The sequence below is a fragment of the Melopsittacus undulatus genome, chromosome Z, assembly GCF_012275295.1.
Source record: "Melopsittacus undulatus isolate bMelUnd1 chromosome Z, bMelUnd1.mat.Z, whole genome shotgun sequence".
Taxonomy (NCBI): domain Eukaryota; kingdom Metazoa; phylum Chordata; class Aves; order Psittaciformes; family Psittaculidae; genus Melopsittacus; species Melopsittacus undulatus.
In genome coordinates this window covers 56,262,768-56,290,306 of record NC_047557.1, presented here as the reverse complement: position 1 = coordinate 56,290,306, position 27,539 = coordinate 56,262,768, and the positions used below count along the sequence as shown (strand labels likewise).

Sequence of the window (27,539 nt, the reverse complement as noted above, 5' to 3'; positions counted from 1 at the left end):
ATAAAAAGGTGATAATTTAAGAGATTAATATCTTTTTTTTTCCCCACAGAAAATCCCTTATTTCCTCCATGCATGTTGTTTCATGGTCTACTTAAGCCAAAGGCTGAGGCCTAAAATTGCAAAAAAAAAAAAAAAAAAACAAACCAAAACAAACCAACCAACCACTCAGTTTTTATGACTAAGATGTTGATTGCCTAGCTTTGGTACCTCAGTACTGAATTTAAAATACATCCTGATCCCTCTTTCATGTTTCTTTCACCACTGCCACTAAATAAAAATATTCAGCAGTCAGAGACTGCTGAGACAGTGTGTTATAGCAACACATCCTACTGTAGGGAGCTCTCAAGGACAGATTCTGCTCTGCAGCAGAATCTGGTCTTTGTCATGGTTTGGGGGCAGTGAATGAAAAGCATGGCTAGAGATGTAGGCATATAAGGTACTGCCAGCACTTGGGAGGTGAAGGCTCTCAGGGCCAAGGAGATAACTTACTTCCTGGACTCAGGACATGGACCTGTTCTCTCTACAGCTCCTCCCTAAAGGTACAGGAGGAAAAAGGAAGAAGTAACTTCCCAAAGCCCCTTTTTTTTCTTCCCCCTCCCTCTCCCAGAATAGATCTGCTCCTTCCATTTAAACCATGAAGACTTTTGTCACCTACCAGGAACTGACACTTCCCCCCAGTACCACATCAGTGGCTCCCTGCTGGCAATTTTCAGAGATCATTTTCTGAGAACAGAAGTATTTCTCCTCCCACTCTACAAATATTATTCCTGCAAGCTTTACTCCTCATACAGAGTATTAACACCCCTGGTTGAAATACAGCCTGACATCTGCAAAGGGAAGTGGACAGCAGAGAGCAATCCTCTACCACACCAATGGCTGAAATGGAAGAAAGAAGTCCAGCTGTTTGCTTCATATTGTGTGAGATTTCCCCAGATAAAGGCTGTGTGCTTGACCACAAAGACAGCCTTAGAACAAGCTTAAGTAACATCAGGTCCTGATTTCTGTTGTTAAACTCTCATTTTATCTCTCATTTAGATAAAATGTAGAATGCCACAAGATTCCTGCAGAAGACTTTAACATTTCAGTTGCAGCTGTATTTCCACTGTAGCACGAAGTTGCTAACAGAACATTTTTACTGCAAAAACAAAAGTGACCTGCATTCCTCCAAAAATTGTAGGGTATGTGATACTGCGGCATTGTCTCTGCAGGCAGAAATACTGTGTGGGTTGTGTACGAGGATGTATTCTGTCCAGCTGTAGTTGGGGGAACATGAAAGGAGGGAATATAATGCTTTTCTTCTCCATATTTGGAAAGATGCTTGGCCATTTTTCATTGAATAATTCAACCAAAAAAGTATTTGGCTAAAGGACAGCAATCCCCAGACTGCTTGTTTGCAGAAGGGATTTTAACCAGGGGTAAAAATTTCCCTTCTGTTTAGTAAGCAGGGTAGTGTTAAATAACCATATGATCTTGCGGGAAGACAGTAAAGAATTGCTGGAATTCACGAAGTCTGTGGATTTTAATAAGACAATTAAAGAGATAAAGTGATGTGATTGTTAAAGCAGTTCAGTGCTGCTCTTAAGCTTTCCTTTTCAGGACCAGTCAGCCCTCTTCTGTCACAAGACAAATGCAGTTTATTCACAAGATCCAGTGCTTTTTGTTACCTGCTGTTTTGTAACAGAATAGAGTCACAGTCCAACACCACCTTCTTGTGCACATTGTCATTAGAAGCCACACAAAACCTGCATTTTCTGCTCAAGCAGCAAAGCCCAAGGGAGGTATTTTGACCTTCAGGGATGCTTAAAGTGGGAAAATTTCCTTCTGCTCTCCACTTCCCCATCTGCTACAGGATCAGTATGAACCAAAGCACAAATAATATGCATGAATACAACAGGGAAATACCATCAAAAGCAGAGGGCTTAAGCACATCAACATGGAAAGGATTTGTAAAGAGCTGGCAGGCAGGCTTGTAGAAGGCAATTTCATTACAATGGAGATTTCCCCTAGAAATGGTGCTTTTCGAAAGACTTAGTGAACATACAGTGAAGAGAAAGCTTGCTGTTTACACATGTACACACGACCTTCACCATCAGCCACATGACTTTTGCAAGAACAACCCCATGGATAAAATACCTTCTTGAGGAATTCACAGGCAAATTCACACTTTTAAAGTTTTGGTTTATTCCATAAATTATTTAATATTTTTACCAAATCATGTTGGGAACACTCTGGAATACTTTGGATGCTCTCACTCTTTCCCTCATACCATTAGATTGTGTTTATTACAGATGCTGATGCCAACTCTCACAGTTTCTTGTAACGTTTTACTTAGTGTCTCTTCTCTGCACAAGTAGGTTGAATGCCAGTGATTTTGAAGAGAGTAACCTGTGTTATACACAAGGGAGAACACATGAGGACAGTTACTCACTGCTCAAAAGTCACCAATTTTTTTTTTTACATCTTTTGTATGCTAATTATGCACGGATTGAAAGGAAATTTTCCCTTTCCACTTCAGTGTTCCTTGATTTTGCTTCCCATCAGTACCATGCTTGGACCTCTGTCTTGCATCCAGGGTCACAGCTTAGCTGTTCACCTATTTAGTACTTTTCTACTGTGAATTCCCTGTATGACAAACATATTTACATCTTGAATTGTTGACTTCACTCTGCTGCCCTTCTACAAATACAGTTGAACCTGTAAGAGCTTCTGTGCAGTATGACTTTCAGGGCCTGCAAGACCTAGGAGAATACACATTTTCAAAAATCGCACACGCATCAATTAAAAAATTAAAATTGCCCTGTTATTTTTGTACATTCTCAATTCTGAATTGCCAAGACTGAAATTAATTGCTGTGTTCTCATAATCACACCTGATTGTGGTTCCCCACACCGGCAATGCCATGCTGGCCCCTTTTTTTGGACTTAAGGAATGCCATCCAGGGGGACCTTGACACACTTGTGAGGTGGGCTGATGCCAACCTCATGAAGTTTAACCATGACAGATGCAAGGTGCTACACCTGGGTCGGAGCAATCCCAGGCACAGCTACAGGTTTGGCAAAAAGGAAATTCATGGTAGTCCTGCGGAGAAGGACTTGGGTGTGTTGGTCAATGAGAAAATGAATGTGAGCTGCCTTCAGTGTGCACTCGCAGCCCAGAAAGACAGCTGTATCCTGGGCTGCATCAAAAGGAGCATGACCAGCAGGTCGAAGGAGGTGATCCTGCCCCTCTACTCTGCTCTTGTGAGACCTCACTTGGAGTATTGTATGCAGTTCTGGTGTCCTCAACATAAAAAGGACATGGAACTGTTGGAACAAGTCCAGAGGAGGGCCACGAGGATGATCAGGGGACTGGAGCACCTCCTGTATGAATACAGGCTGAGAAAGGTGGGGCTGTTCAGCCTGGAAAAGAGAAGACTGCGTAGAAACCTCATAGCAGCCTTCCAGTATCTGAAGGGGGCCTGTAAGAGTGCTGGGAAGGGACTCTTCATTAGGGACTGTAGTGATAGGACAAGGGGTAATGGGTTCAAACTTGAACAGGGGAAGTTTAGACTGGATATAAGGAAGAAATTCTTTATTGTAAGGGTGGTGAGGTACTGGAATGGGTTGCCCAAGGATGCTGTGTATGCTCTATCCCTGGTGGTGTTCAAGGCCAGGTTGAACAGATCTTTGGGTGATATGGTTTAGTGTGAGGTGTCCCTGCCCATGGCAGGGGGATTGGAACTAGATGATCTTAAGGTCCTTTCCATCCCTAACCTATGATTCTATGATTCTAGTGCAGGAGGTGCTTACGAAAATTGGTCATTGACATGAATTGTTCTTTTGACAAAAATGCTTTCAGTTCATCCTCCTTTCCTTTGCTTCTGAGTCCTAAAATGTGTGGCATTTATAAACCTAAATCTGGTCTAAGGAAATTATGGGGCAACCAAGGGAACTGACAGTAGCTTTCAAATAAATTAAACCAGCAGAAGAATACTTTCAATTACCTCAACACTAAGGAGTAACAGTAGCACAATATACTTGCAATGATCCCCCTCCCTTAGGAGTGCCTTGCAGAAACCAGACATTTCTCCCACTTCCATCTCCTCTTCTTGTTTATAGTTTCCCCCTGTTTTATTCTGGTCTGTGCAAAGACTGACATATCTCTAGGCTAATACAAGGTAGACGAAGAGCACTCTGAGGTGTGCTAGTGGTGTGACTAAGACCACAGACAATGAAATTGCAGCATCATTTGTCTAATCCTCCAAAGACCAACACCACAAATCAACTTGCTGAAGATTTTGGTGGTTGTAGCAACTTTCAGTTACCGTTTTCAGGACAGAAAGTCTGCAGATTAGCCCAGGAGGGATGCTGTAACCTTATTTCACTGTCGCATGAACATAAAACTGTTGAACTGATTCCCCTCATCAGCTGCACGTCCTTCAGTACCATGACTACTCTTCACATATGCCTCTGTGTCTGATTGCTATCTTCTCCTCAAGCACTAACTAGCAAATGTATACCTAAGAAACAGACTTTTATGAAGTACTAAAACTACTACATATAAGTAAAAACACATTAGAACCATATATTAAATGCACCATTTCCCTAATTAAATACATTTTGTCACTTAGTCTCTGGAATTTGAGTATTGCTGGAAAGTCAAAGGGATGGTATTGGACCAATTTTCATCAGGTGACCCTCCAGTGAAGAAAGAGTAAATAGTTCAATTAAATGTAAATGTGGGGTTTGACTTGCAAAGGCACCAATGTATCTGTATATTCCATGGCACTGTCAACAAAAGTGAACTAAAGCAGAGATGAAAACTAGAAAATGAAGAAAGGAAGAAAAAGTGCCAATGAAAAGCAAAACCTGCAGCAAACAGGTTTACATTCCCAAATGATTTTTTCTGAGTTACTAGTGGAAATTGAGTTTATTAGCTTGAGAACTGTATAATACTAAACCAGTGATAAAATTAACCCAAGTTATTGCTTCGTAACAGTCTGAAGAATTAAATCTTTACAGAGGTTGGTTGAAAGGAGAGTGAGTTCTGAATTTGGGCAGGAGGTGTCTTTGGGAGTGCTTCTTCCACCATGATCCACAGACAGCAAGAAACCATGGGAACCCTTCCAAACAATGGCTTACCGGCTCACACTTGGCTACCGGGAATACTTTGTAACAAGCACAGAAGATTATTGTCATTGTCGGTACATCCATGCATATATGTTTACATGTACATACCCATACAGATGTACGCAGGCAGATGCTGTTCCTGCCTTTCACACACAGCCCCTTGCTAACACTCACCCCGTGTATCCAGAGACCTCGCCATCGCCTAGTGAGACCGCGTATCAGTGAGGTACTGCTACATCTTCAGAGCTGATAAACTGAGTCCACAGGCGGATGAAGTGTCCCCTTGAACAAGAGAGGAAGACAGTGACAGCGCCTGGCGCGGGACCAGAGCACACCACCCAGTCGAAAGCGCATCCTCCCCGCAAAACAAAGCTCTGAATTCACCACGACTAACGCAGCAGCACGTGTCAGCGCAAGCCTTCGCTCCGTCCTGCGAGCAGCTGCTCCAGCTCCGCGGCGGGGGAGCAGAAAAGGCTCTCCTTGCTTTTGAGGGGGTTTCCCTGCTTTTCCCCCTTACCCGGAGCCCGGCACCGCTCCGACTCGGAGCGTTTCCAGTGACCACCACCCCCCTTCCCCGGGGGACGGGCTGTGCCCCGCCAGCTGTGTGGGACCCGCTTGGGCGGGACGGGGAGGCGGGGAAGGAGAGGAGGGGGACTTGTTACCGAAAGGCGAGGGGCCGAGGGGGGGCAGCCGGGAGAGAGGCGTGCGAGGGGCAGCGCCTCAGCCTTGGGGGAGGCCCGCGGGGGGATTAAAGGACGCGGGTACCTGCGGGGGCTGGCGGGAGGCAGGCCGCCCCTCCGAGGAGAGCGGAGAGGAGGTGGGGCGTCAGAGGGCGAGTAGCCGCTCTGCTCCGCTGCTGCCGGCGTGTCCTCGCGCCCGCCGCCCCGCGATGTGGCCCCTGGTGGCTTTGTGCTGCTTGGGGGGGCTGTCGTTGTCGTTGTCGCCGTCCGCGCCCCAGGGCCGGCTGGGCCCTGCGGGCGCCCTCTCCCGCGCCCCCAGCCTCGCCTCTCCCGCCCTGGCGGGGCCGCAGCTGCCCGACACGACGGAGAGCAAAGTGGAGAAGCTGGGCCGCGCGTTCAAGCGCCAGGTGCGGCGGCTGCGGGCGCGCAGCGGGCGGCTGGAGCTGGTGTTCCTGGTGGACGAGTCGTCGAGCGTTGGGCCGGCCAACTTCCTCAGCGAGCTGCGCTTCGTCAAGAAGCTGCTCTCCGACTTCCCGGTGGTGCCCGCGGCTACGCGCGTGGCAATCGTCACCTTCTCCTCGCGCAGCAACGTGGTGCCCCGCGTGGACTACATCTCGCGGCGGCGGCCGCAGCAGCACAAGTGCGCCCTGCTGGGGCGCGAGATCCCCGCCATCGCCTACCGCGGCGGCGGCACCTACACCAAGGGCGCCTTCCAGCAGGCGGCGGTGAGCCCCGCGCCGCGGCGGGTGGGCGGGAGAGGGGGGCCGTCAGGCTGGGGGTGCTGGTGGAGCAGTTAGGTGTGTGCTGGGTGAGGTGTGAGGTGAGGGGCTGGTGGAGCAGTTAGGTGTGTGCTGGGTGAGGTGTGAAGTGTGAGGTGTGGGGCTGGTGGAGCACTGAGGTGTGTGCTGGGTGAGGTGAGGGGCTGGTGGAGCAGTTAGGTGTGTGCTGGGTGAGGGGTGAGGTGAGGGGCTGGTGGAGCAGTTAGGTGTGTGCTGGGTGAGGTGAGGGGCTGGTGGAGCAGTTAGGTGTGTGCTGGGTGAGGTGTAAGGTGAGGGGCTGGTGGAGCACTGAGGTGTGTGCTGGGTGAGGTGAGGGGCTGGTGGAGCAGTTAGGTGTGTGCTGGGTGAGGTGTGAGGTGAGGGACTGGTGGAGCACTGAGGTGTGTGCTGGGTGAGGTGTGAAGTGTGAGGTGTGGGGCTGGTGGAGCACTGAGGTGTGTGCTGGGTGAGATGTGAGGGGCTGGTGGAGCACTGAGGTGTGTGCTGGGTGAGATGTGAGGGGCTGGTGGAGCACTGAGGTGTGTGCTGGGTGAGGTGAGGGGCTGGTGGAGCACTGAGGTGTGTGCTGGGTGAGATGTGAGGGGCTGGTGGAGCACTGAGGTGTGTGCTGGGTGAGATGTGAGGGGCTGGTGGAGCAGTTAGGTGTGTGCTGGGTGAGGTGTGAGGTGAGGGGCTGGTGGTGTGGTGCAGTGCAGTGAGGTGAGGGTGCGCGCTGCCCAGCTCTGAGCGGTGAGTGTAGGCACAGCACCCGTATGTGGCCTAATGGTGTGTGGGATTGGGAGGCATGGTGGCTTGGTGCGCAGTGTGACGTGCAGGTGTGGGATGGGACTGTGTCTCTGTATGCCATGCAAGGGTAGTCAGTGTCAAGTGGTGTGTGGTGGGATGTGGAATGGTGAAGTGTAGGATGTAGAATAGTCTGGTCAGGACAACTAGTCACCGTCTTGCTGTGCCGTCTTTGCCTGTGACTCCCATGTTTTCTGCTGCCCTTGCAAAAAAATGTGTGAAATTCACTCTTGGAAGGAACATGGAGCCAGTGTCCTGATTTCAGAAGTGATATATATGAGTCAGGTCTGGCATCTGAAATGTCTGCCTTGCTTCTTGGCAGCAGGACTTGGGTGCCTGATAGCTGTCAGCAATCAGACACATCTACACACTGATGCCAGGTGACTATTTTAATTGCTGATGACTGACAAAGGTGCCCTTAAGCTTTGTGCACTATACCAATTAATAGTACATTGTCCAGAAATGTTTCCAGAAACTGGAACACAGTTATCTGTAGTGTTACGTTGTTATACCATCCCATGGCACAAATCTGGTCTCGGCAGCTCTGCGCATGTGTTGGCACTTGAGCATGCTGGGGAGGTTTCCCAATAGGTGGCTTGTGGACAGCCAGTCTACTCTGGAAGCTTTTTTACAAGGCTGAATCGGGCTGCCCCTAGCCATTTGGCCTTCAGGAGCATTCCCAAAGCAGATTTTTTGTTATGTTTAATTTCTGGTAGTGTTCTGTAGCTGAACATTGGATGTACGTCTCTTGAAACATCTTATGTACTCTCACTTAGAGTTGATGAGTGAGACTGCAAGAGGTGCCAGTGCTGGGCATCTGAAATTGGCAAAGGTTATTTGCTTCTTCACATTTGGCAAGGAAAAGCAAGGCCATTGTGCTCAGAGTTACCCATGGAAAACCTGCTTTAGCAAAACACGTCCCTGTATTAGATGTTCCACTGTGAAGTCAGGTTTTAATATAGATCCATCCCAGGGGTGCTATGTGAAAAACTTAATGATAGGAGTTAAAAATAACCATTACAGACAAAATACAAGAAATACTGTCTGTTTTCTTGTTATGGAGTCTTGACTAATCATATATTTGAAATGGAATAAAGAAAAGTTCCCTTCAGAAACCTACAATTTAAGGTTTATGAACCCAGTTAAACCTTGTGGCTACAACAGCATAACTGCCATTTTACACTGTGGTCTCTTTAAGAATGTGGGAAGAAGAGTATTTGCATGGTGGCGGGGAGAACTGAGATAGAATGACAATGTTAAATTTCAGGGTGTTTGCTGGTTCTTGGTTAAAGACACTGGACTGTGGTTAAAGACACTGTTCAGTATGTGTTCATGTTAGACAATTTACAGCTTCAGGGAATACTTTTCTTTCTAGACACTAGAAAATGACTGGTTTAAGTTTAAAATACTACTATTGGAATAACAAAATTGTTATTTCCTCTAGACTCTTACACTGCTGTCCTTCGTTTTCAACTGTCTTTTGGTATAACTGTATTTATTTCTTCTTGTACTTTCCTGAAATGTCTCTCTTTTTCTTATTACACTTTAATGTGTTTTTTTTCTGCTTCTAACCAGGATTCTGCTTCTTTTCCAAAACCAAAAGTATCTGCAAAACATGACAAACTCTACAAAATAGTATCAGTTATGTGTTGTAGTAACAGAAAATCAAGGAAACTGCATTGTTAGAATAATCCCAGCACTTCAGTCGTCATGCATCACTCTTCATTGGTAGGTTTCAAAGTGATTAATTCAACTCTGTGACAGTTCTGCAGGGTCATCAGGCCAGTCAGTGGCTGACCTGGGAACATCACTGAATAGGAGCAAGATTCACTTAGCAGTTACTGTCTCAGAACCTGTGGCAGCAAAGCCATCCATTTAGCACCACGCTAAAAGCAGAGCTACTCAGTTTCACAAGATGGTGCACATCCATGTAATGTCTATCTTTCAAAAAGCAAGGGAGTTCTCCTTGGCAGTGCAGTCTTGCATCCTCTCCAGAGGTGCTTCTCAGAGAGGTTTATTGCAGAATTCCTGTGTTTTGCCACAACATTCCATGCTTACCTTTGCCCCGTGGACCACACGGGGACATTCCTATCCTGGTGATTGAAGACAAATTCTATGATGTGCACAGAAATAGTAAGGATGTACTACAAGAAACAATGGCAATTCACAGCACCTTGATGAGGAACGCTAAACTGCTATCAGTGTTCAGGTTTGTGACTCTGTTTGGCATTTCTTGCCACACTTGATCTAGCTTATGTCTTTCTTTTAAGGCACATGAATGCAGTCTAAGAAAGCGGAAAAGAAAGGGGAAAAGAACTAAGCTCACTCAATCAAAACTCTTTGGCTTCACGTTTTTCTAACATAGTGAGTTTGTGGGACAGCACAGACTACATGCTGTTAATGTTAAGCAGATTGCTTATTGTATTATGGAATGGTGCAGAGCTGTTGTGACAGCAAGGAAGAACTGAAGCAGAAGTGAAGAAAGTACAAACAGGTCTGAGCAAGTGTTTCTGGTGCTGATTGATTAATGAAAGCATCTAAAGCCCAAAGAGCTCAGTAGTGTGAAGTGCTGGATTTCTCTGCTGTAGGCATCTGGATTGGAGCTCCTCATCCTGAGAGATAATTACTGCTAACAGCACCAACTGGGCCTTGTGGGAGGGATGTGCATTTGTTATGAGATCCATCATGAAAGAGAGAAGATGGATTGTCATACAGTGGTGGAAGTTTAATGGTGTGTTCTTGTCTTAGCACTCAAGAGTCACAGTTACATATGCACCAGCATTGATGTGCCGTCTTTATTGATGGACAATTTAAACATCCTATAGCTGCACTGATTGTTGTGGCTAGAAAAGATGAAAACAGAAATTATTTAAACTACTTATTGTGGCAGCCTCTTGACAAAATAATCATAGCCTTGCTTCTGAGACAGGCTTATTTCTGTCTTTCACTGAAAGTAAAATGGGAAGTATTTCTTTTAAGAACTAACTTGGGAGTTGTAGGTGTGCACTGCTGTCGAGCTGAAGTCAGAGGTGGTGTACAGCCACCCTTAAAGAGACAAATCCATTGTTCTGAATAGCTTGGCAAAGCAGTAGCTGAGTAGACTAGCTCTGTGTTTTGGTAATTATTGTTGCGTTAAAAAGCTGGCCGTTTTGCTTTTGTAATTCATCTTCACTGAAGTCAGCAGTGTATGTAAGTGTGAGGTCTGTCATGGCACCTACACAATCAGGTGATGCATTTCATGAACAATCTGGGTTTTGTATCTAATCTGATCTTTAGGTAGCATGAGGAGTGGCCAGTCAGCATGTCAAATTCAGTGCTCTGTTGTCATCCAGTTAACAAACATGAAAAAACAAAGGCCCTCAAAAGAATGTAAGCACATATCAATTTAGGATAAACAGTTCTAATGCTTATTTAATGCTTGTTTAAGTAAGTAATGGTGGCTATGTTTCTTCTTTATGTAAAAAAAACAGAAAGTACAAGATGCAGCATTGTTACCCCCTAGGGCAATCAGCTTTTGATTTGAATGCATTTTCAGATTCAGAATCTCATTTTGAAATTAACACAAAAAATAGTTGAAGCAACAGTGATTGAAAATCCTTTTCTTAACATATGAGTGGTTTAAATTTTTTGTTTGAGGAAAGTACTATCTTGTTATTGACAAGATGAGCATTTAAAGTCATGTATGTTGTGTGTTTATCCCGAATGTGTGTATGGATTTTTATTCCTATGACCTCTGCAAAATCACCAGCTAGTAATGAGAGAGCAACAGATTCTGGCCTGTCTCTGGCATTGTGCTGTAAATATCTAGTGATGGCTTAGGTTAGTTCGAGTTAGCTGACCAGTTGACAGCAGTGTGCCTGTCTAAGTTCTGGTATGTCTTTGGAGTCTGTATTAGAGATTACAGTGAAAAAAGCTGAAGTCAATCTGGTTTACCTCTGTGATCACCTTTGAAATTTCAGACCTGGTAGTTGGTGATTACAGAGCAAGTTGAGAGTAGAATTCCTATCAGCCATCACTGATGTCAGCTCTAAATCACTGCTTTCAATCGGTGTAGTGTTTGTGAAAAGTACTTGTCCTGCATATTGCAGTCCTACTTAGGATTTGCTCACAAGACTAATACAGTAGGGTCAGAGGCAAGATATACATCTGCACACTGTTCATTGTCTTTAGGCCTAGCCTGAAATGGGGCTACTTTAAGAAGTTATTAAGTAGTTAATTTTTTATATGGCTTTTTGGCCAGGACAGGCAGAAAGTATTCTGTGTAACATCATACTTGGGGTAAGAAGGGATAATGTTTTCTTCGGTTAAAAACTTATTCTTTGGAAATTGATCTTTTTGTGCTCCAAAACTTCTGTCCTGCATTTTGGTCTAAGCAGAAGTATGTGATTTGGAGGTCTGCTATTTAGCAGATTACTCGTTTATTATCTCCCCTTTAACTTAAGCATAATTTAGTTTTTAAATGCTGAAATGCATGCCTTGCAAGAAGCACTGCAGGATATTGCTACCTACCCTTCTGCCTCATCAGTTCAACAGGACAAACTGAGTTAATGAGTGTGAGGTACAAAAGAACAACAGCCTGGCTTCAGGCACAGGTGGAAGAGCCTCATTCTGGGAGCCTGTATCCCAGTAGAGACCACTGATAGGTTTGTCCCCATGTGCAGTGCCTCTGTAGAGCAGTTCTGATTTAGGTGTGCTGAAACACTTTACTCCAGTGTTTCCCCCTCCGTTGAATATGTAGAAAGCTGCAGATATATAGATACACTAGACCCTGAATTAAAAACCTGTTTCCTCTCCCTTATTCTCCATGGTCTTCCTTCTCCAGTATCCCTAAAAGCAATGAACATGATAGCTCCAATCAAAAAAAGGCAGAATGTGCTAGTGAGTGTTCTGTTCTTCATTGCTTTTTAAAGAATTGTTTTTCATGGTTTGGAAAAGTCACTTGTCAGTACTCTTTAACACTTTGGACTGTGTGCCCTCCCAAACCACGGTTTTTACACCTTGAATATGCTCCAACAATATGTTCATACTAGCAGTAGGGATAAGTAGCAGCAGTGCAAAATGTTGTATAAAAAGAATTGTTATAAGATGGAATGGTGTACAGTATTTTAATGCTAAGTTTATGGCTTATTAAAACCTGGCTCAAAAGCATTCAAGTTACCATACTTACACTATTGCACAACTCCTGGCCGAGGAGTTTGCTCATGCAACTTGGTGGCTCTAAAAATGGCAAATCAACCCACAAAAGAACTTAAAGTTACCGTTCTCTTTTTTGTTCTTCAATTTTTGAGATGCATATTTATTGCTTCCTGCACTACTGTGAATTTGATTAGCAGAATTCAAAGATGTATGTGGTTCTAGACAGCAGAAGGAAGAACTTTCCAGCACAATACATCATATTTAACAGTATTTCCTGACATGAACTTCAGCATTAATATTCTGTATGCATTATATTTTGCATGTTCTCAGACACATTTTTATGCTTTGTCGTCCAGTTCCGCTTTTTTACTGGAATTTGAAAGTTAGATTTTATAGGCAAGACAGAATGTTTGTGATGCTCAGAGTTTTCTGACTGTCCTAGGTGCAGAAATTAAAAGTACCATTTTCTTTACCAAGAGTTGGCTCTTCAGGTGACCAAGACCCTGTTCAAGTCTTTGAGCTTCCTGGTTCTCTATGATATTACCATAATCTGAAACAAAAACTCCTCTTATTACTATGATGTTCCTCTGGTTGAGGGTCTTTCTGGTAACCTCAGGCAGGAAGATGGAGAACCTCTTTGAATCAAAGCTTTAACATTCAGAGCTGTGGCACTCTGATGAGCCCATGCAGTGTCAATAGTGAAGCAGTGAGTTCAACTGGCTGTCCTGTTTCTCTCCCAAATGCTCCCCCTTACCCAGCTGGTCTGGGACAGCTCTTATCAGTGGTATCTCTGTGCCCATGTTGCTCAATTCTAGCAGTCCTGGAGCAAAAGAAGATATTCAGAAGATAAATGAGCAGTGAGAGCTGGAAGTAGATGGGCCAGGTCATGAATTGTGTTTGTCCTTCTGGAATTAATTACTCTTCAGCTTTTTTCACTGCTTTTTTAGAGTAATGAATGTTTAAAACAAACACAAAAGAAACAAATATTTGGCAGATGCAGTAATAAATAGTGGTGTGAGTGCTCTCTCTGAAAATGCCTGAAGATTAATTACGTATTCAGTAAAATATTTTTGAGTCCTTTTTTTATTATTATCAGAAGACCAGAGCAGTACTAGAGAACTTAAGTAACATCTTGGTTATATTAATGGTGGGAATTGATCACACAAAGAAAACTAGAATTTTTAATTTTTGAAATCAAACTGAGATCTATTAGCAAGAAATATTTTGAACACAGCACAGAGCATAGCAGCATATGAGGCTTCCAGTAGCTTTTCAAAGTGCTGATAAGCTTGTTAAAAGGTTGTACAGGACTAAGAACTGAGGAAATGGCTATGTACATAGCATACCTTGTCTTTTAATTACCTATTTAGAAGACCTCAGAGTAACAGAAGATTATGAATATATGTATAAATATAAATATATAACTGCGAAGGTACGCATGTTAGTTATTTCATGGAAACAGGGTGCATTCTGTTCTAGGTTAGAGCTCAAAACTTCATGCCACCTAATTTCAAGCCATCAGATCCAACATTCCTGGCACTTCCTTTCACTCCGTGAAACAATGTATAGGTCAAAATTCTGTGTAGTAGCTCCCATCATTCCAAAGGAATGATTTTGGGTTGTGTTAGGTCTTTTTTCTTGATGGTGGGGGGGAAGAAACAGTCTTTGTGTAATGTGAAGATGATTTTCTTAGACTTGGAGTGTGCAGCTTTGCTCTCTGAGGTAAGAACAGTTTACTCGGTTTTCAAAAATACAAAATGCATGAAATGGCCCTTTTCAACTGTGCAACAGTACTTAAAGAATTGAAATTGTAGCACAGGCAGTACAAGCAGTATCAATGCTGATTGATCTGCAGAAAGAGGCATAAAGGTTAGGTTAATAACAAATACTAAGAAGCGGAAGTCAAATACATGCCTCCCATATCACAAAAATATAGAATCAGTGAAAGGCACCTCCGGAGACCATCTGGTCCACCCCCCCTGCTCAAAGTGGACCTGAAAGACCAGATAGCTGAGGACTGTGTGCAGCTGCAATATGAGTATCTCCAGGTATGGAGATACCACAGCATCTCCAGGAAACCTAGTTTCAGTGGTTGATCACCCTTGTTTCTTCTGTTTAAGTGGAATTTGTGGTATTTCAGTTTGTGCCTCTTCCCTTATGCTGCTAATTAGAAGAATCTGGATCTGTCTTCTTTACTTCCCTCCCCATTAAGTATTTATGTCATGGATAAGACAACCACAAGCCTCCTTTTTTCAGGTTGAACAATACAAGATCTGTCAGCCTTTCCTAAGGTGAAATGTCCCTGTGTTTCCTGGCCATGAACATGCCTGGCATTTATACCTCTGTGCTTTGATTTATAGAATGAGGATGTCTGACTCAGCAATGAGACTTACTCAGGTCATACCTAGTGAGCATCCACTCAGAGATGCTTAGAAGGTAAGCGTTGTGGCTGAGAAAAACCACAAAAACGTACTAGCATTCTTGCACTTTGTTACTGATGAGAGATTGGGAAGTTCATTCTCAATTATGCAAAAAACACATAAAGTTAGAAAAGGATAAAAGACAAGTGGAAGATAACTACATGCTGAGAGGGTGACACTGTAAAGGAGGAGATGAAGGTTGAAGATAGGAGAAGGGGAAGATAGGAAGATGAGAAGATAGGAAAGATTAAAAGATACATGCATAGATTAAGGAAATTATTTTGATTACCCACCAATTGTTGAATAAATTAATCATGAGAATATACTTGGTAGAGCTAGTACATTATTTAACTGAAGTGAAAATCATTGTAATACAAGTCTAACATGAAATAGGTGTATTTTAAATAACTTTTTTTAACTTCTTGTTGTCTTCAGCAGCCTGTTACATATAGTGCTATTTAAATATCTGGATTGGTTCTATAGATACACATTTTTCCTGGGTTACAAGTGCAGTTCCTGCTAAGGGAGTAGTCAAGGAAACCTTTTATATTAGTTAATTTCATCTCTGTAGGTAACAGCTGGTTCTCTAGAGCTGTGTAACAGTGTAGAAGAGAGTGGAAACCAAAACCTCTAACTGTGGAATATTTCTTAGTTGCTCTTCTGAAAGGGGTCACAAACCTGAAGAGAGGATAAGATTTACTTGAGCAGAGCAGTGAAAGTAGCAGTATTCAGTGACCAAAAGAAAAGGTTGTGAAATCGGAGCTTTGCTGTTTTGGAGAGAGTGCAGAGGAGGTATGGCCAGGTCCTTTATGTAACATTTGTATTGTGATTAAGGGGAACAGTATTTGTCATCCCCTAACTTTGTGTTAGTCTTGTGAGATGACCAGCTTCCTTAGGATTGCTCAGGATTCAGTGATAAGATGCCTCATCTCCACCAAAAACTATGGTTACTCCCAGTACTGATTTTTTTCTTTACAGAATATTTATTTACACAGAATTTCCTCCCAGATTTGGAATGTTTTACCTGCAGGCAGGAAGAAAGCAAAGGAACATTGCAAAAGGATTTACATTGTTATTTCTGTGTGTGAGTGACTTGCAGATCCACTTCTGAAGCTGTCCACAAGAAACTAAGAGATTCATTTCTCATTAGCTTCTCATTTCTTTTGTCCTTTTCTAACTTTCTTTGTGTTTTTTGTATAACTGAGAATGAATTTCAAAATCTCTTGTCAATAACAAATTTCATTAATTTTTCATTAATTTCTCATTTCTTGTTAGTGTTCTTTTTTTTTTCTTTTTAGAGATTAGGGTTTTTTAATAAGTGTTCAAAAATCATATAGATGAGGCCTTTGGTAATACGATTTAGATAATTATGGTCTTGGCAGTCCTGGGGTAGTGGTTGGACTTAATCTTAAAGGTCTTTTCCAACCTAGCTGATTCTGTGATTCTAATGAGGTATAATTTATTCACTTTATTATAAGTTTAGTAGTAATTACATTATATTATATATAGTTAAATTCTGTAATATAACTGTATAACCCCCATTTTCCAGAAGGTGAAAATGGATGACCCAGGGAATTACAGACCAGTCAGTCTCACTTCTGTGCCTGGCAAAATCTGGGAGCAGATTCTCTTGGAAACCATACTAAGGCACATGAAAAACAACAAGGTTCTTGGTGACAGCCAGCATGGCTTCACAAAGAGGAAATCCTGCCTGAACAATTTGGTGGCCTTCTATGATGGTGCTACAGAACTGACGGATAGGGGCAGAGCGGTTGATGTCATCTACCTGGACTTGTGCAGAGTGTTTGACACTGTCCTGCATAACATAATTGTCTCAAAATTGGAGAGAAATCAATTTGATAGGTGGGCCACTCCATGCTTAAAGTACTGGCTGGATGGCTGCACGCAAAGAGTTGTGGTCAATGGCTCAATGTCCACTTGGAGACCAGTAAGGAGTGGTGTCCCTCAGGGATTGGTGTTGGGATCTTATTCAACATCTTTGTCGCTGGCACGGACAGTGGGATTGAGTATACCCTCAGCAAGTCTGCCGATGACACCAAGCTGTGTGTTCAGTAGATACGCTGGAGGGAAGGAATGCCATCCAGAGGGACCTTGACACGCTTTTGAGGTGGGCTGATGCCAGCCTTAGGAAGTTTAACTATGCCAAAGTGCAAGGTCCTGCACCTGGGTCAGGGCAATCCCAGGCACAGCTACAGGTTGGGTGGAGGAGAAATTGAGAACAGTGCTTCAGAGAAGGACTTGACGATGTTGGTTGATGAGAAACTTAACATGAGCCAGCAGTGTGTACTCTCAGGCCAGAAAGCCAACTGTATCCTGGGCTGCGTCAAAAGGAGCGTGACCAGCAGGTCGAAGGAGGCGATCCTGACCCTCTACTCATTCTGTGGCATGTAGGTTTTATGTAATTCCTAGGGTGAAAACAAATTTAGCCTTAAGTGGTCTACTATTATAGCAGAGCTGAATGGCTTTTTAATGGAGGGCTTTATGTTGCACTTCTGAGGTGCAGTGAGCTATAATAAATAACATTCCCTTTGTAGCCTTTAGGTAGTATATTCCCTACAAGGTATACAAGGAGGAGTGTAATTTTTGTGATGAACGCTTGGATAATGTTATTTTGAAAGCTAGGTTCCGATTTAAACCTTTGAAGGCAGGTTTCTCCTGGCAAGAATCCTGGCTCTGTCTCATGTTATCTAGGGCTTAGTTTGTAAAGTGAGACAGATTAACACATCACAGTTTATTTCCCTTTAGACAAATGTATTAATTGGCAATTCCAAATAGCAGAAATATTCCTTAATAGCAAAACACTGGGTAAGGACAGAGGTCAGGCCCAAGATCTAATGTTTACAGGTTAGATACAGAAGATGTAATTGAGGCAGTAACAGAGAACTTTGACGACATCATTGCTGTGGGTGTCAAATGGTTGAAGAATTCTTTGGTCTTGGATGGTACTCATCCCCTGATTTTGTATTACTAATTCTGTATTAAAACCACAAAAGATAGATATTTAGCTGGTTTTGTGACTGTACTGATAGGATTTTGTTTTGCCTTACCTTAGTGAAATTCTAGAGGAGGATTTTGTAGGACAACTTTTCTGTTGCAAAAAGACTTAATTTTTTTAATTCTAAGGTTTGTTATTGGCACACAGAAAATGACAAGCCTGCCAGGTATTTGTACACACTAAATAAGAGACTGAATACAATACAGATGGCAATAAGTTTTTGCTAATGTGAAAAGAATGTTTTATTTAAGATCTGGAAGGATTACTGAAACTGACCTATCAGTCCAGTGAAAGAAGTGCAGACAAGAAAATGAGTACTGAATCAGTCAAAGACAAGGTGTTTCTTGTGGCCCATGCATTTCTTTGCAATCATCAATAGCATTAATTTTTTATTTTGTTTGTACTTATCCTTTACTATTACTTTACAGTAGGGACCACATGAGCTGTTTTCTCAATTAAACAAGTCATTTAGCACCTTATTTTGAGTTATGGCTTGTGCTCAGTTTCATTTGGTGGTAAAATTGGAAGCAGATGTGGATATTCATACCAAAGAAACAGATCCTCAGGATCCCTCTGAGTACTCTTTAGTAGCCTTTTAAGCTTTGTTTATTGAAGAACTTGACAATTTTTGAAAGAGCTGCAGAGCCGTGTCAGGAAAATACCTCATCTTTATGCTGATGCAGTCTATGAAGTTGATGGGTACTGGTTAAATATATGAAACCATCTCTGTGCATATAAACTGGGAGGTTAAGTGAAGAGATGCTTTAAAATATGTGAAATTGCTGTTGGGAAACCAACGACACTCAAAATTACTTTCTGGAGAAGGAAGGAGAGCTCTGTCTTGAAATACAGGAATGTGAGTTGGGGTTAAAGGAAGCAAAAATGAAGTGAAATGCCACACAAATACTGAAGAGGCAGAGCAGTGCAGGCTGTTACTTGGGTTGGTGGCAGCTCTGGATGGTATCCTGTCCCTTATGTCACTGTGCTTTCACAGAAGGAAACAAAACATTGAGTGGACTGCCAGGCATATACAGGTGATTTAGAAGTAAACTTGTGTCTCAAATATTGAATGAATTCTTTCTTTCCTTGTTCTTTTCCTTTGCTGTTGTACAGCAGAGTCTGTGTCTAGAGTTAACAGCTGCAAGACATGAGGGCCAAGCTGTTCAGTGGCTTTGTTTTGATTCCTAGGGGTAATATGTAGCAATCCTGCCTGTTCATTTATCTTTTCTCTACTTGGTCCACTGGTGCCCAAATATTTGAGTCCTCAGGTAGCCAGAAGACAGCTTCATGCACTCTCACCTGTTGCTCGGTTTGTGCCTGTGTGTGACAGAAGTGCTGCCCCAGAGAGTCTGTCCTTTGAGATGTTGAGGACAGAAAAGTTCTTGGCTGCTTGCTTTATCTCAAGATCATGTAGCTAAGGGTTTTTGCCACTCAAAAATGGTCTTTTTATGGTGCTTCCCACTTATTCTGGTGACCTACATATTTTAAGAGGACTTGGTAAGCTACTGTTCTTGAGGTCTGTTTCCAGGGAACCTTTCTCAGTTGCATAGAAAGACATGGAGAGTTTCTGTACTCAGCACAGAAGTTTCAGAGGGCATTGGTGACAGTCTAGTTCTGTAAAGCAGAGATTCCTGATAAATTACTATTTAGAATTAAATAGTTCTGTCTAAGATCAATGTTGTCCTGGCTAGACTGCTGGGACTCAAGCTAGTTTGTTCATTGGCCATGCAGGCACGTCTCTGCATTTAGGGGAAATACAGAATTTTGATTGCTGACTAATATGAGTATCACTTGCTGAAAAACTAGGGAAATGTGTAATGCTGTCCACTAGCATCATCAGCAGTTTGTGCAGCTTTGTGCAGTGCACAGAGGGAAACAGTGCTGAAAGGATGTTCCTGAAATTGCAAAGCCACGGCCTGCCAGAATTAAGCTTTGTTCTGACTTCTGTATGTGTTACAACATAATTATGAGTTGAAATCATCTTCTGCTAGAGCAAGCTGAACATAGGTGGGATCTTAAGAGAGTTGCACTGGCAATCTCCATTATGTCTCTCAATCCTGTGCAAGTTGTGGTTTCTTCCTCTGTTACACAAGTTCCACAACTTGCATATATTAGGGGCCTATTATTCCACCTTTGTTATAAATGTGATTTGCAGTTTGGAAGTTCCTTCTGCAAAGCGCAGAGATGCTAGAGTTGCCAAAACCAAGTAAGTACAGATGGAACATATGTTTTTCCTCATCTCGCTTTTTGAAATAAAAGGCAGTTTCATTGAAACAGCTTAAGACAAATATCCTGAATGGAGCGTTTCAGCCTGAATACTTAAGAAGTTACACAGACACGTAAGTTGTTTACATCCTGTTTTAAAAGAGCACAGTTAATGCTAAATATATTAATTATACTTGTTAATTATAAATAGCACTACGCTCTCTGCCTGCGATGGTACTTGTCATAGAGCATCCCATTCAGGATGCATTTAGAAGTGAAGCATTTGTATTTTTTCCTGCGATTTGTCTTCATGTTATCTTTTGCCTTGTCTTCATCTTCCTGATTCTTTTCACTTGAGTTTTCCGCTCATTGTGGTTTTTCACTTTATTCTGGATTTCCACTTGAGCAACATGAGGAAAGGTTTGCTTTGTAAAGGGTATTTGTGTCTGCAAGGGAATTTGGTTTCACTCCCTTTGAGTTTTGCATAAGTAATAAAATCAAGCCCAACAGCAAAACATTGCTTGGCAGTCTTTCAGATCATGGTGCCAATTGTCTGTTCTTGGATTTATGGTGTGTATGCTTATTTTTGTTTAGCATCTACCTGAAATCAGTGAATTGCCAAATCAAAATCAAATTGTCCTGAAATATGGTCTGGCTCGCAGAGAAAGGCTGTAAAATCTCTGCTGGATCTTTGCGCTCTTGTAAGCTTTTGATTGAGCTGAAAGACAGTTTTACTCAATAAGTCTTACTTAAAGATTTTGTAATAAAACTACTCAACTCAATTTGTCTCCGTTTTTGGAATTCGTATTTGTTAAGGGTGGCTTAAATACATTTACTACTCATCAGACAACAGCATGATTTTTGGAGTATTGTTTGAGCATCTGTCAAATGTGATCTTTTGTATTGATTTGTAGCATGGTAGAATCTATTATTTAAATAAACACCATAGTAATTTTCATGCTACCAAGATGAAAGTCAGCATGCAAATTACTTTGGGGTAAATTCACACAGGAAAGAGAAAGAAACCCCTTCAAATTCTCTGCTTTACAGCAAGGACAAGATTGGTGGTGGTTCCATACTTACACTCTTACAGACTGTGGCTGATTATGAGTGGTCACTCCATAGGGTGATTTCTAGCTCATAGCATCTTAACAGCACATTTTTGCTGGTGCTTTGCTTGTGTCCAAAACCAAACATGTTCAGAGAGTAATTAGCACAGGAGCACTGTCAAATTGGAAGGATGAAGTGGGCGGGAATCTGTGGGCATGTCCTCACTTGAGCACTACTGAATCACAGATGTTTTGTGTGAAGTATTGGAACGAATGATCCTTACGAAATCTGTAGATGGCAGCAGGGTGAAGGGAACCACAGGCAGGTTTTGAGGCTATGACGAACAAACTAAAAGGATCTTGGCAAACTGTTGGAAGGAAGAGCACAATTCCGTAGGGATAAATGGGGAATACTATGCTGGGGTTAAAATAACCAACAATCTCAATGATTGTTGGGAGAAGTTTAGCAATAAATTAGAAGTGGGCCGTATAATTTAGTGGATCAAATTGTAAGATGACATTAAAATATGTTAGATCATGTTTGTTATCTCAGATGTGCAAGAAAAACAAAGATGTATCACCAACATAACAGCAGTTGCCATGGTGGGAGATACAGATAGAAGGATTTTAATCTCTTAGGAGCAAGCAGTTTGCACACAATAAAGACAACAGAGTGTTCTTTTAGTCACTTTATTTCTTTTCAACTGATTACCTGGTTAAATTTCATGACTGTTGTCTCTGATTTGACATTCAGTCCTTGAATGCATGATGCCATAGGAGGTGCTAATGATTGTTTTTAAGCTTTGGAGTTTGTTTTCTATGCATAAAATTACCATTTTGAGGACTGCTTATTTTTCCAGGTTCCAGCTGCAGTTTCCAGTTTCCAGATGCAGTTGTGTGGGTAGTAAAGATTCAGTAGCTTACTGTAGGAGGCAGGCTGAGGGTGCATTTAGGGAAGTAAGTCATCCTGTGCATGGTCACTCTTCTGAAACTTGTTTAATAGGAGATATACCCAAATTTTCTGCTTTTATTTAGAGTTTACTAGCCTGGTAATGAGTAGGAACTTATAACAAACCATCAGTTTCTGAAGCCTGTTCATAGAGAGAGGCTTAGGAAACTTTATCAGGCATTTTTGCATGGCACCTCAGGTACATGAGATGCTTCTTTTGAGGAATGCTGTTCCTGACAAAATCTCTTCCACGTCACTACCTTTTCCTTCATATCCGTGCACACATATATACATGTTCTGTGGCATGTTCTCTGTGTATTCGTACACTATTAGATTTCTTGTGGGGTTACTGGGTAAATAACTCTTTTCCATCTGCCTTATGTGGGAAGAGAATGACACAGCCACTGTTCTCTTTTTCTAGAAAAATCAATAGATTTTAACTTTTACAAAGGAAATGGTAGAGGGATCATGGGAAGGAACCTGTGGAACTACAAAATTCGCAGGCCTGTGGCCAGGTGATCACAGTGGAAATTTTAACCACTCATAAATTCCTCATGTAAGAAGTTGTTATTGTGTGTGAGAGCTGTTTCCAGCATTTGTATCTATGGTTTTGACTAATTCTTCACCCAAAATTTTCTAATAGATCTGTCAGTCTCTAAAATTTTCCAATACATCTGTGACTTCTTTTTCCTAGCAAAATAATCCTAATAAAATTATTTTTGTTCTTAGTTACCATTTACAGGCTATGGAGGATTTGTCCATAGATTACACCCTGAAAGCCATGATAATGAGAGGGGGTGTGCCACCGTTTGCAGCATATTTTCATGGTGGGATTTGGTGAGGTGTTCACTTGCCTGAATGGTCAAGCAAGTTTGGAACCAAATGGCATACATGTGCTGAATGTAAAAGCAACATGGACCAGACTGGCAGCTGATAAGGAACCACATCACTCCCATGGCATTAAGACAGTTGGCAGCATCTGAACTTTGGTCCCATGAGTCTTGCACTAGATTTTCAATGTCTGTATTAGCTATTCAAACTGCAGTCTGAAGGAAGTTGCTAAAGCATTGGTCAGGATTATTGCTGTCTGACGCATGAGTGACTTAGTCAGTGTGAAAAGTGTCTCATTTCAGATCATATAATGATTTCTGTGGTTGTACAGACTGAGACACACTTCAGTTGGTCACAGTGGTGAGCCATATCTGGTTATAGGCTCTACTTGTGAATGTTGATCTTTGTTATACTAAGTAGTCATGCAAGGACTGAATGTAGCCATATAATTCAAATAAGAGCCAGTTCATGAAGGAAGTAGTGTGCAGGTCAGCCAGCACTAACCCTTTGCTGAGGTGTGCAATTTCATTTTCTTTTCCAGCAAATACTGCGGCATGCCCGTGGAAATGCCACAAAGGTGATATTTCTTATTACTGATGGATATTCCAATGGGGGAGACCCAAGACCAATTGCAGCATCGTTGCGTGAATTTGGGGTAGAGATCTTCACCTTTGGGATATGGCAGGGGAATATTCGAGAGCTGAATGACATGGCATCCCATCCAAAAGAAGATCACTGTTACCTTCTTCACAGTTTTACTGAGTTTGAAGCTCTGGCACGCAGGGCTCTTCATGAAGGTATTAATGTACTAAATAACCTCAGGAGTCTACAGAGGGTATAGATGTCTGCATAGAAAGATCTCCAGTGCAGTCATGTAATTACATTTCATGTAGTGTTGGTTTTTTTTTTGTTTTTTCCCCCTCTTACTTTCTAGCAGAGGTAAAGGTTCATTGCTTAGGTAAAAGGATAAACTGTATGTTTGACTAACTCATCATCAACAAAATATGAGCCAAATTCTCCTCACTGGTATATACATACTTCCAGTCAAATCTTCATTTTGTCCACAAAGAGCAGACTATGTTCTTGTCCCAGTGTAACTTTCACTTGAATATGTTAACCTTGTAGTCAGATACATGGTCGTCAAAAAGAGGCACCTAATACACACATTAGGAGTAGCCTTACTAGCTTCTGGTATTTTACAGAGCAACAGAAGCTAGCCTATTCAGAACTAATTTAGATCTCTCTATATAAGGGTAAATACAGTTTATGACCTTATACATTCAATAAAAATGGAAAGAACAAGGGGTGGAAAAGGAGTTTTGACTATGGTTTTATCCTTTTTTCTAGACTACTATATTCATAAAAAAAAAGTTTTTCCTGAAAACTTAAGTTTATATTAGTAAGTGAAACACATGACTAGACCTTCTTTTGAAAGCCAGTGCTGCTTGACTGAGGTTTAGAACATGCATCAGACAAGCCATTAGCATTTATCTGCCACATAAAATTTTTAAAAGTATGCTACTTTTGCATAAGTAGGTTGCTTTACTGGTGTTCTGTTTGTTCCAGGTAAAGTTTAATGTGAATGTGCCAAAGGAAAGTGTTTTGGTTTTTAGTAATGGCCTACTAGTCATACATGGTATGACCAAATGTTTTCCTGGTACCAAAGGTGACATTTACCAAAGCTGGGAGAAGCTGTCTCAGCAGCTTCTTTTTGGGAGTAAGATTGCATTCTGGCAGTGTTAGACTGAAACGAAGCTGGGTGAGAAAGTCTGAAGACCTTTTCACCATGGATTTCAGGGAGCATTTTACCAGAATAGAAACACCTTTTTTTTTTTCTTTACATTTTGAATATAGTAAGGCTCTGCTTCATGTTGCTATTGCTAGTGCTTAGAGCTGGAACCTAAGGTGATTAAGAAATGTTTCACTAATGAGATAATGTGAGGCTGTGGGAGGACTTTTGATTGGATTTTTTGTGAATAAATTGATTATAAATAATTGATAAATAAATTGTTTCAGACCTGCCTTCTGGCAGCTATATCCAAGAAGATATCTCCCACTGTTCATATCTCTGTGAGGCAAACGAAAACTGCTGCGACATCATGGCAAGCTGTAAATGCGGCACTCACACTGGCCAGTTTGAGTGCATCTGTGAAAAAGGATACTACGGGAAAGGACTACAACATGAATGCACAGGTGAGTCTCATGTCTTAGTGCTTGGTTTTCTCTCTGTGGCCTGATTTCACAGCTAATCTAGTTTGGAGTGAAAAGCTGTTTTGAATTATGGCTGTGAACCTGGATAAGAATGCATTTGAGGCTGTTGGAAAACTCTTATCTGACTGAAGACATAGGATAGTTCTAGCAGTCAAACTTGTCTTGTACCTTATCTCCAGCAGTAGCCAAAAGAGATGCACACGAAAGAGGCAAATATTACGACACAGTAAAACTCTGTGAGCCTAAAACACAGCTCACCAGCAGTTTTGTCACTAGAGTTTACTGAGTCTGAGGTAATGCTTTTTTGTACTCAAATCCTCATAGTAAATTTTTCCTTTGTGAATTTTGCTGACAAGTTTTTGAACTTTCATAAACTTTCCTGTTTGGACAGGGGCTAAATGTGTGGACCTTTGCAGGATAAATCCTTGGAGAAACTTACAGTAAACTAAATGTTCTTTAATTCTCTCATGTTGACTTTCAGTTACTACAGAGGAAAAAGGCTTGTGGGTCACTAAACAGAAACTTGTTATCACATCTTGCTGAGATTGTTGTTATTACTGCTTTTTGGATGTGTCCTGTTATGAGTTTGCATTCAAAGTCTACAGTTGAAATAGCAACAATATGCAACTCTTTATTGTCAGAGAAGGTATGCAGGTTTTATCCAACCCTGTTGATTTCTCTAGGACAGAAGTTTCAAAATTGTTAAAGTGTATCTGAACTCTTAAATTTGTTGTGTGAGCTGGACAAAAGAAGTGCTTAAAATCAAGTATTTCTCAATGAGAAGGAAAATACAGTATTTCCTTTTGTATTTGTGCATTCTCAGTTATATTCTACAGGTAACAGATCTCTTGAGTTTTTTCCTCATGGGGCCTGAACTAACTGCAGTGGATACATAGACTATGGTTGTATAGCTGTTTGTGAGGGCCATACTGCTTTTTTAAATGTCATTTTCATTACATATAGAGAGTCTCTTGATGTAAATTGGAAGACTTGGTAGCTCTGTTCAGAGAACAGACACAGGCAGGTTTGTGACTAGAAGCTGAAGAACTTCCTCAGAAGGTTTAGTGGAGACTGTGATGGCTGTGTGCCTGTACAGGGAGGATTATAAGCATACACTGAGGGATCCAGACATGACAAGTACATGATGAGGGAAAAGTCATGTTTATCACCAGGGCAGGAACAGAGATACCCCAATGTTTGTGTTGGGAAGTTGACCAGTGGTATTATACTTCCTGACAATTATCACCTTTAATTCCCCTTGTGCCTCTGGAGCATCTTTTCTTTGTCTTGTATTAAGGTAAGTAGGTAAGCTGTAAATGCGGCACTCACACTGGCCAGTCTGAGTGCATTGGGGTTTCAGTGCAACATGAGTAGAAGAATGTAATTAAAGTCAATGTCAGCACCAGCACACTAGATCAAAATTCTGTTTTATGTAAGTGGGTGCAGCTTCCTTATGTTCGAAATTAACTCTGAATGAAAATCTGCTTCTATTTTGCCTATTTTCAATTGTAATAGTAATTTGTTTCATTCAAAATAATATTTTCATAGTAATTTTTTCTTTTGTAATTGAAGTAAATTTCCTCCCCTTCAAGTGCCCTAGTAACCTGTTCTGCTTCCAATGCACTAGTAAGCTATTGAACAAATTAAATGCAGCATTTCTGCCTATATCTGTGGCTTGTATCATTTAATATTGTTTTAAGCTATTCCTAAAGATAGCAATTGTTTTAGAGTTACTGTTTCTACATTAAAGGATCTTTTGATGGGGTGAGTATAGCTTTCAAGTGTCACTAAGAAGGATAAAGTACCATTCTTTAAATTGTACTTTGCAAATGCAGAGGAAAGTTTCATTTTGACATCATCGGCAGGTGCTTCTAATAAAAGGGGTTAGTATTAAATACACTGCAAATAAGCTGATGATTGCAGCCATCTGGTGCATATGTGAAGATAACTGAAGATGGATACATAATTTCAGGAAGAACTTGATGTGAATGAGTCAAGCGTGTTCTTTGAAATATGTCTGCTGTTCAGCTATTGTATTCTTCTTTAAGACAGACAGAAACAAAAGGCAACGTGTTCTTTAAAGGAAAACCAGCATGTTTTGGAATCTTTTATTCTGAAAAAGATTCCAACCTTTTTTTTTAATGTTTCCCAGCTGAGCACAGCTGTGGATTTGTAAAGCATAAGGAATCTTAGGAACGCATCCTAACTTTTTTTCAATATATAATGTGCAAAAGGACTTTTGGCAAGTTTACAGTGACAGGACTTACGTTTTAATTGGACTCCTTTCAGCTTTTGATTAGTTAAATTTGCAGATACTCTACTAGCCTATGTTTACTTAATACAGTAGGCTTTTTAAAGAGTTCTCTATAAGA

General features: G+C 41.6%; 1 protein-coding gene and 1 long non-coding RNA gene across 2 annotated transcripts in view; one reads left to right on the top strand and one right to left on the bottom strand.

The window, feature by feature from the left end:
* Window positions 1-2,165: 2,165 nt before the first annotated feature.
* On the bottom strand, window positions 2,166-6,321 carry LOC115947450 (uncharacterized). Its single transcript, XR_004081378.1, has 3 exons — window positions 5,874-6,321; window positions 5,283-5,390; window positions 2,166-2,385 (listed from the first exon to the last, which is right to left on the bottom strand). It is a non-coding gene; the product is annotated as an uncharacterized lncRNA (long non-coding RNA).
* SVEP1 (sushi, von Willebrand factor type A, EGF and pentraxin domain containing 1) overlaps window positions 5,949-27,539 on the top strand; it is a 131,036-nt gene continuing 109,445 nt past the window's right edge. The window contains exons 1-3 of the mRNA XM_005154848.3: window positions 5,949-6,513; window positions 23,498-23,753; window positions 24,973-25,149. Coding sequence (XP_005154905.1) covers window positions 5,998-6,513; window positions 23,498-23,753; window positions 24,973-25,149 — 949 coding nt within the window. The 5' untranslated portion in view covers window positions 5,949-5,997. The remainder of the gene's footprint in view (window positions 6,514-23,497; window positions 23,754-24,972; window positions 25,150-27,539) is intronic.